This window comes from Cibotium barometz, chromosome 40 (assembly GCF_041138505.1).
Source record: "Cibotium barometz isolate CiBa-2024 chromosome 40, ASM4113850v1, whole genome shotgun sequence".
Taxonomy (NCBI): Eukaryota; Viridiplantae; Streptophyta; class Polypodiopsida; order Cyatheales; family Cibotiaceae; genus Cibotium; species Cibotium barometz.
The window spans coordinates 30,754,411-30,765,016 of NC_141085.1; the positions used below are offsets into that span (position 1 = coordinate 30,754,411).

General features: G+C 36.4%; 1 protein-coding gene across 1 annotated transcript; it reads right to left on the reverse strand.

Moving 5' to 3' along the window:
- Window positions 1–1,305: 1,305 nt before the first annotated feature.
- Window positions 1,306–2,934, reverse strand: LOC147615402 (uncharacterized). The gene has a single exon (XM_086779499.1). It carries the CDS (start codon window positions 2,241–2,243, stop codon window positions 1,410–1,412), a length of 834 nt encoding a protein of 277 aa, XP_086635625.1. The 5' UTR covers window positions 2,244–2,934; the 3' UTR covers window positions 1,306–1,409.
- Between the last annotated feature and the right edge of the window lie 7,672 nt (window positions 2,935–10,606).

Here is a 10,606-nt window from a genome sequence, read left to right on the forward strand (position 1 = left end):
ACACATTTTGAGAGCGAGAGAGAGACTCTCTCTCTCTCTCTCTCTCTCTCTCTCTCTCTCTCTCTACAAAGAAATAGATACATAGATTCAATTAACGTCCATGTAGGCCAAATATGACATATGGGACCAAGGTCAAGCTGACACGTGTCCATGTAGGCCAAACATGATATATGGGACCAAGGTCAAGTTGATGTCCATCTCCAAGCTAAATATGACCTTTTGGGACCAAGGTACAAGTTGGTTACTTAGTGTCCTTAAAGAATGCAAGAAAACAAAGAACTAATACAAATTGTCCTTGTAATAGTGTTGGGTCTCATATACGAGACTTAACATGGTCCTTCCTTGCATGGGATTAAGAAATTAGTCGATGAATATAGTCCTTCCCTCTCAGCAGATTTTGTGAGATTTTGCTCAGTATATTCTCATTTTCTTAATTGTGTTGGTGTGAGTTCTTAGCTTTTCGGAGAGATGTATCATTTGGTTTGTTTTACTGGTAAGGCTATTTTCTTTAGTCATAAGAGTAATGACAGCATGGTTCTTGCCTTTTGGTTTAATGTTTTGTATGGTTTTGGTTATAAGAGTATCCTTATGGGGGATAGACACATGTAAGTTTATTGTCCAGAGACTTTAAGGCTTTCAATCCTTCTTTGATAGAATTCTAGGGGCTCATTTTAAAAAAATGTAATTATATAGCCTCCTGGGTTGTAGCTCAATGGTACCATCCATATCTCTCAGCTAGGAGGTGGTGGTTTTTGACACTTGTAATTTCAATACCCCCGGAGGTAATGGGTTCCAACCTATCCCAATGGCACTTGTAACTTCAGTCTCGTCTCTCTCATAAAAGAAAGAAAGAAAAGCATAATTATTTCATATGAAAAATTAATACACACTTCAAAGAAGATTTTCATATACAGCTATCTCCTTAAAAAAGGTGACTCTAAGTTTTTCTTTATTTTCTAAAAGCAACAGAGGTATGACTCATCAGATGTTTGTTCTAAAAGTAGCCTTAGTGCATGGATTAGAAAATAGAGCAATAATTCAATCTCATAAGGAATATATTGAATACCTTTCCTTTAAGTGATTAAAAAGGATCCATGCATACTTACTCATGACTGTTTACAACATAAAGCAAAATATCATTCCATAGGGATATCTTTTGAATTTTGTGAACCCCAACAGTAGCAAGAGAACTTATGAGAGCATGGAATGGAATTATAAAAAATGAATGGCTGGGCTACATAATTGTGAACCCCCAACAATAGCAAAAAATAAATAAATAAATAAATAATAAATTATGAGAGCATGGAAAGAAAATGCTTTTGAATTAAGAAAAATGAGTGGTTGAAGTACATAGTTGTATTGTGGGAAGAGAGAGGCAATTGAGAGGCTTAATGTGGGTGTAGGTAGGACTAAATTAATGCAATATGAGCCTTGTAATCTGCCCAAAGGTCGTCTACAGTTCTGTTCAAGAGGTCTTGGAAGTAGCTATGGCGCCATCCATGCTCTAGCTTAGAGTTCAAGGCTGACAAGAAGCCTGGCTTGGCAGCCTCGCAGAATGCAAAGAAGGAAGTGGTGAGAGCCTGCTCCTCCTCCTGATAAGAATCCCATAAACTCCATGCCCACTGCTGGCCTTCATCCTCACCATTAGCACCCAAATGATTAGAAGAAATAACTTCTTCAACAGTCTTCAACCCTGCAAAGCTAGCTAACAAGCTCGCCATGGCCCCCATTAGCCCTAATGGAGCATCTCCTTTGCCATTCCATAGCCACACATGAGCCATTGCAGTATATATAAGCCTCTCTAGCTTCACATTGGAATGATTTCCTTCCCTAATGTACTTACTGCTCATGTAGATATTGCTCTGTATTGTCACTATGGGCAAGCTTATGCTGTCCTCAAAAGACAAAGTGACAGATTTGACAGTCTTTCTTGGGGTCTCCGGGGTGGTGTAGAGCTGGGCTTCCATGAACAAAGCTGCATGTTTCATTATTTGCTGCAATTCTGGCTCCTTGCTTAAGAGCAGCTTAGCCCACTGATGATGATGATGATGATCAGTATAATAACAAATTGGGCGGCCGTTTGCTTGAACCTGAAACCTTATGTTTTCAATGTCGCCGCTTGAAAAGCCAGACCATGCAATCATAAGCAAGATACTGAGAAAGACGAGAACACGGGCGAAAACCCACCAACCCATAATGTGGCTTTTACCACCATCAGAATCTCTAGCTCCTTGCTCGGCCATACTCTTAACCAGGCGCTTAGTCAACTAATTAGCTCAGGACAGGCGTACTCTCTCTCTCTCTCTCTCTCAAATTAGCTCAGGACGGGCGTAGTCTCTCTCTCTCTAATTAGCTCAGGACGGGCGTAGTCTCCCTCTCTCTCTCTCACACACACACACAGAGCTTAGTCTCTCTCTCACTCTTTCTCACACTCACTCTCTCTCTCTGTCTGTCTCTCTCTCTCTCTCTCTCTCTCTCTCTCTCTCTCTCACACACACACACACACAGCTTAGTCTCTCTCTCACTCACACACACAGCTAATCAGTTCATGCAAAGCTTAGTCTCTCTCTCTCTCTCTCTCTCTCTCTTATTAGGTCAATATGCCAAGCTTAGTGTCTCTCTCTACACACACACGCGCGCGCGCAGAGAATGCTTGTAGGATACAGAAATCCTGCAGAATGACAAGCTGCTTCTGGCATAAAAGTGTGTGGTTTCTCTAGCGAGCGCGCGCGCGCACACACACAGAGAGTCAGCTAATTACTTCATGCCAAGCTTAGTCTCTCTCATGCCAAGCTTAGTGTGCTCTCTCTCTCTCTCTTTACACACACACACGCAGAGAATGCTTGAAGAACACAGGCTTCCTATAGAATGACAAGCTGCTTCTGGTGCGTGGTTCTCTAGAAGGACGTGGTCTCTACTGGTGGGGAGCACGCATGTGAAGCGTCCCACGGTGAGAGTACTCTTTTTTTTTTTTTTGGGTGACGCTTTTTTTTTTTTGGGTGACGCTATTTTCCAATTGCTAGTGAAACGCGTTCCTCATGCCAAGGGATTATTTGGCTTTCATAAGGTCCCTTTGTAGAAAGCTGCCATTTTCCTTCTGTCCCATGCCTAGTGTAGGACATATAAAATTAACATATACAACAAAAAGCTCTCCATTATTTCAATGTTCGTATACTCTCAATAGAGGACATAGTACTCAAGGAAATCACTTCTCATGTCATCCTTCCTCATAGCTCATCTCATCACCTTTCATCCCTTTAGAGATGAAATGTCCAAACAAAAAAACTACTTGCTCAAAGTTTACAACTCAATCTTTATGAATTTCATGCACCTTAATATGATACATGTTGCTTTTATTGTATGCATTATAGAATTAAATATCTACATGCATGCTCGCTAAGTTTTAAAATCGTTTTAATCCTTAAATCTTTTATAGTCATGCATGTTGTGCTTTAATTATAAAGCTTCATGGCTTTTAAAAAGGCGTATTTAGTAGCTCAGTTTTCTTCAAGGTTTAATTTTTAAGATTGTTAATTTATTCCATTCTTCAAATACTTGTAAAACAAATATAAATGGTTTGCATGATGAAGGTATATTTGGACTCAATGAAAGGTTAATCAATCTAGATAAAAGAAAACTCATTAAATCATATTTTCAAAATAAAAGCATGGTCATTGCTCTTTATGTACTTATTACTGGCAAAAAGAGACTACTGCCAAACCATTGTCGAAAGACAAGTACTAATTTTATGTCATGATAAAGTGAAGCTTAACATTGAAAAGAGACTACTGCCAAACCATTGTCGAAAGACAAGTACTAATTTTATGTCATGATAAAGTGAAGCTTAACATTGAAAACTTACCCTTTATTACGAGCCATTACTTTTGGGGAAAAAATTTCCATTTGAATTTGAGAGGACATCATTGATTTTTTCCTATCTTAATAACATAAACATGTGAGGTGCCTATATCTTTGGGGCAAACAACATCATTGAGTGCATTGAGATGCTCTACATATGCAAGCCAACCCTTCACATGTGACTTGTTGCACCATCTTTTCTGGGTACCATGTATACATGCATTACAATAGCAAGATAATGCTCTAATCCTCATTGTTGGGGTGTCATGATGTGATCAGAAGTTACAAATGCAATGTAGGGATACATGTTGTACGTCTATTTGCATCCCCACACTCAATCATTTTTCAAAATTCCTTTAGTACTGTAGCCAACATCTAGCTCCTTCTATACAAGGGCTTGGTCCAATTGCAACTACGTTGTGCAGGAAACAGCTTGCAAAAAACCATAGAAATCGGTGACTTCTTAACGAATTGGAAGAAACCCCCCTAGGGGTCATTAATTGGTGGTATAGTATACACACACATCAAAGCTTAAAGAAAAACAATAACCGATTGGGGAGAATCAAGTAGATCTTCATTTTTAGCCCACTATCATTAACCAGGTGATTATCACTAATTAACTTGAGGTTTTTTGGTGTTTCGAGCTTTAAATCATAAGTACACAAGTTGCTATTACGTGCCAAATCACTTCTTTGCAAAAGCCCCTTGGTTTGATGCATGATTTTTATCCTCCAAAATCAACTAGTTTTTTTGCCTATCTTTTAAGGTGGAGATATGCACTAATCTTGATTAAGATACATCATTAAACATTAATCATTATTATCAAAGAATTAGACATTGCCCTAATGAGCATAACTAGACGGTAAGACCTTTCTCCATTTCAAGAATACCATCCAAGGGCAAATATAAGACCAGAAAAGGTCACATTACTATCACTATGCTCATGCTATGGGCCTTTCAAAGTTCTTAAGCTTCAATATGCACCTCTATGGGGAGGGAATAAGCAATGTAGAGAAGTACAAGCCAATAAAAGGAGAGTTGGGTACCATGAGAATTGAAAGCAAAGACATCATGCCCTTGGCCACTAAGCTTAAGGAAAAGAACCAAATAAAGGTCGACAATAGCAAGTCCACATCAACAAATGAAGGTGTAAAGTTAAATGAAGAAGAAGTCAACAAAAAATCATCACTAAATCAGGCCTTTTAAAAGTTACATTCATAATCTTAAAGACTAAGCTAGTCTCTTCACTTGATATTTCACATCAAGTGAGAGAGAAAGTTGAATAATAAGACCGTTAATGTTTCGTAAAGCACTAAATATGCAACAATGAAAAGGTATTAAAAGTATTTTTATAGTTTTGGTGTGCATATACTTTAAGTGATAAATTCTTTTTAGTGTTTTGCAATTTTAAGTGCTTGCCAAATGATAATGAAAAAGGAAAGCATTATAAAGTTTTTGTGTGAATGTACTCTAGTTGATACAAAATTTTTAATGGCTAACTTAATGTTTTGCATTGAGTTGGTAGTTTCAAGTGCTTGCCAATAAAAATATAATTTTGGGGTGAAGATACTTTAAGTGAATTAGAGTTTAAAGTAAAGTGGCCAACTTAGCGTTTTGCATCAAGTTGGACATTTTAAGTGCTTCTTAAATGAGCATGAAATGGTGAAGTATAATTCTAGTGCACACATACTTCAAGTGAATAAAAGTTTAAAGTAAGTAGCCAACTCGATGCTTTACATAGAGTTGGCTATTTCAAATGCTTGCAAATGAGGATGAAAAAATAAAGCACTATATATTTTTGTGTGAGTATACTTTAAGTGAGTCAAAATTAGAAATTGAGTGGCCACCTTAATGCCAACTGCACCCACCAAAATAAAAGAGCTGGACAAAGGTAATCAGAAGAAAAGAGAAAAGCTGCAACCAAATGAGACAGAGACAAATCCCAATCAATAAGATTCACTAGAGGCACTCTTCAGTTGGATGGAAGGAAAGATCAAGCACTCTCACACGGAGCTAAAATGATTACAACAACAAATACCCAGAAGTCCCAAAGTACCACCTTGGTTTCCGCGTGGCAATAAACAAAAAAGAAGTACAAAGGTATCCATTACTCAAAAATGGATATAAGGTAAAAATGTTAATATTTATGCCATGAAACATGATCCTTCGCTTCATTCAACCAACTTTTGACTACATGATTGAGTGTTTTAGCATGAAAAGAACATAGAATTCACCATCAAGTTAGTTGTTTTAAGTGCTTCAAAGAGAAAACTATAAGCTTTGCTTCAAGTTTAGGATTAAAACTCTAAAAACCATCACTATATTTTGTGTTCTTAACCCTAAACTCGATGCAAAGTTTGAAGTCTTTGCTATTTGGCTATGTAATTTTGCATATACATCGTGAATGTTAATGTGTTTTGATAAAGTGACTAATGCTCACCCACATTTTAATCTTAAAAGCATGGGCTATAGGGTATTATATGTTTGAGAGATAGTTTGATTATGTATGGAAAGAGGCCCAAAGAAAATCTATGATGTGAATCTGAGGGAGAAGATCATCAGAGAAGAACAATTGGCTTATGAATAGAGGTGCACTTACTAAAAATTCATAAACACCATCTTTATTAAACTATGGTCTTAAGATCTCATTATGTATACAACCTTAGGGGCATTAAAAATATTATATAAATTTGAACCTTTGTTGAAAAATCAAAACAATGGATTTAAAAGTACTCAATATTAAAAAAGAGATGGATAAACAAATAATCATTTTGATCAAAGCTAATTCTTCATGGGGTAATATAACTAAGTGTTGAGAGGAAATTTTTGTCACAAATCAGAAATTTTGATGAAACATAGAAAATTTACTATCACAAATAAGAAAATTTGATGAGGATAAGGGAGTTTTCAAACCATAATTTGGTGTTTTACATTAAATCAAAGGCATTTTTACTATATTTTATCAAAATGAAGTTTATAAGGGGGTGTTTTAAACGAGTGTGTGAAAGGATGTATATTTAGTCCAATCCAATGAAGTTTAGAAGGGGATCTTTTTAAGTTTTGCATCAAATATAGTTTAAATCAGAATTTGAAAGCGATGCATATTTAGTCTTATCCAATAGATGAAGTTCAAAGGGGCTCTTTTTTGCATTTATTCCACCACAACTTTACTTGAAACTATAGTTTGAAATTGGTTAAATCTGGTGCAAAATATTGCCTCTATCACATAGGTCTCCAATAGATTTTGACCTCAAGCTTAAGAGACCATCTTTTTTTGATGCAAAACAACAAATATTGGTTTAATTAGGCTCTATTTAAGAATTTTGGAACATAACATCATTAAAGGAAAAGAGTTTCGATGCAAGAAATTGTAAGGTTGCCTTTCTTTTTTGTAGGGCAAGCATCTCTCCCTCTAGAAAATGGGATAGTGCACGCCCTCCCTCACACATGTTGGTATGTCTAGGTATTGCAATCCCCACCATGAATATATTTTATTATAAATGTTTTTTAAGACTTTAATGTGTGAATAGGCATTAGGCTAAGCTGAAAGCTAGACTAAAATAGATATAATGTCCACATATAGTACCATGCAAGGAGTCTGGCTTCTGAAGGTGAGAAAGCTAAAGAAAAGGTGACTCCCTCGGGGGGTGCACTATATGGAAGCCCCTCCTACGACGTGCGTTCAAGGGGTATTTAAAAAACCCCTTATCTGTGAATTTTGAGCTAATAAAACTACCCCTTTTTCTTTATAGACTTACGGGTTTTTTTTCAAAGTACAATTAAAATACCCCTCTTGTAATTGTATTTCTGTAAATTTACCCAATATTTTGGATTAAAAAAACCCCACCTGATGATCGCACGTGGTAGACTTACATTTTTTGAGGTGCACCCCCCGAGGTGACTCCTTAGATGATATAATGCCCAGAGTTAGTACCATGCAAGGAGTCAGTCTTCTAAAGGTGAGAAAGATGAAGAAAAGGTGATTCCTTAGTAGATATATTGTCCAAAGTTAGTACCATGCAAGGAGTCCTCTAAAGGTGAGAAAGATGAAGACAAGGTGACTCCTTAGTAGATATAATGTCCAAAGTTAGAACCATGCAAGGAGTCTATCCTCTAAAGGTGAGAAAGATGAGGAAAAGGTAACCTATAGTCTTCTAAAGGTGAGAAAAATGAGGAAAAGGTTACCTTTCTAAGGTCTATAAAATGATGTACTAACCTTTTCTCATTCATTTTTTTTCTATTCTTGTGTTTCTTTCACTTAGTCCATCAATCACTAAGTCACTAAGTGTGATTAGAAGTAAGATTAAGATAATCACTCAATAATATCTTTTCAATTTCCAACAATTGGTACCATAGCAACATAATAGATCCAGGTTATATCAGGTTTAGGATCTCTACAATGCTCAATTAAGATCAATTTTGGCTTGTCATTAATGATGTTTTGTTTGCTTATTTCTCCTGCAATAAGTGCATCCAAAAGCTGTTGTAATTGAGCTAACTTCCTCTTCTCTCCATCATAACCTTGCAAAATCAGGCTACAACAGACATCATCTGTCACAAGGCTTTCTGCAATAGAAACGAAAATTTGGCTTAATAACCTTTGAATAAGGTGCCTGAATCGTCTTCGTCTCAAAGCGCTAGCTAGTTTCGAATCTCTTGCCGAGTCGAGGAATCAGCTCCGGCTCATAACAATCCAGCTCCTGATCACATCACAGTGCAGAGCTCTGTGTAGAAGAAGGTGCAGCTGCCCATATTTCCACCCTTCGCGGCGATGTCGAAATGCGGGCGTCTGTCAAAGCAACCCTAAAAATCTTAAACGGGTTTTAAACCTCATAGCGTTGGATCGTTAAAGTTCTTTTATAAGCCTCCGCCGCCAAGAGCCGGCTGGCAAGCTGCACAGGCCGCGTGATCGCCATCTCCATCAGTGGCAGCAGCAATCCCATCGTCTCTTGCAAGCTGCACAGGCTGCATGATCGCCATCTCCGTCAGTGGCTCCATGATCGCCATCCCCATCAGCAGCAGAAACCGCCGCCTCACCTTCCATCAGCAGCGGCATCTCATCAGACAAGGAGACTTTAATTGTTCCCCATGCAGGGAATCTCTAAATATAGAGGGAAATATCTAAAATTTCCCTCTATATTTAGAGATTCCCCATGTAGGGAATCTCTAAATATAGAGGGAAATTTTAGATATTTCCTAATTACCTAAAGGCGGATTCTAAGGAACTACAATTATAAGGAATTAAACTTTTTAGGTATTCAATCTTATATATGTAGGAAATATTAGTTGTAATTATCTAGGGAATCTCAAATTCTAGTTAGGAAATACTCGTCCCTATTTAGGGAATCTCAAAGTCTAGATAGAAAATTATAGGATTCATTTATCTAGTTCTTTAGATAATAGGAAATAGGAGTCATTATCTAGATAATAGGAAATAGGAGTCATTATCTAGATAATAGGAAATAGGAGTCATTATCTAGTTAATTGAAAACTTCCCATATCAAAAATATAGAATTGCGTATTTTTTACCATAAAATTTCTATATACAGTACTTTTCTATATAAAAAATGGATTTATCGTGCTGTTGCATACACATTGGTACTTTATTTAAAAACTTGTATAATTTATATGCATTCATCAATATTATTATATGTAAATCAAAACTCTCTTTCTCTCTCTATCTCTTTCTTCCAAACATGCACACACACAGACATACACATGTACGTATGCACATGCACACTCACTGACTCACCCTCTCTCTCTCTCTCTCTCTCTCTCTCTCACACACACACACACACACACACACACACACACACACACACACACACACACCCTATAAACATAAACACACATACCCTTGCTTGTGCATACATACACATACATGTGTGTGTATGAGCATGTGCACATTTTAGAACAAAGTCCTCATATCATTTTTTGATAAAATGTGCTCATATTCTTTAGATACAATGAAATGGTTTTAGTAATCCTAGTTTAACTTATCTTTTGCTTGTTAAGTGTACATACTTATTATTTATGCTAATATAAATACCACAAAATGTTGAAAAAAAGATTGAATTGTTGCATCTTGATTGTAATAATGCTTCAGAATGTTCATTCAATGTAAAAGTATAAGAAGTGTTGACAAGCTTAGAGACAAGCATAATAAGAAAGAGCCTCGTTTACATGGTAATGGTGAGTTTCTTGGAGATGAAAATAATAAGCAAGAACCCGGATTGCATGGCAATGATGAATTCTAAAGGAAACAAAGGAAACTTGTTGAGAGTACAAATGTGAATGTTTTTACATTTGCTTGCCACTAGGCATTTTCTTACAGAAAGTCTATTAACAAGGAGCAGTACATAACAATAAACAAGAACCCAAGTTGCTTGCATGAAAATAGTGAGCCTAAGTGAATAAAGTTATTCTTGAAGAGAATAAAGTATAAATGGAGGATCCCCAATATTTATGGTCATGAGATTATAACTATTTTATGTGCACACATAAGCCACTGAGTTGCATATAATTATTTTTAAAATGAGCTCAATCAAAGTCTTCAAAATATATACACATTAATGATTAAGAAGGTGCATTTTAGAAAGGCATTTACAGAATGTGATTGCATTCTTTTTTCTAATCAAAAATCATACGTCATTTCAAAAATGTAAATGCATTCTCTATTGAAAATCATGACATGCTCTTATTATTATTTTGGTTTATTATGAGAATTATCTTCATTTTGATTGGTTGA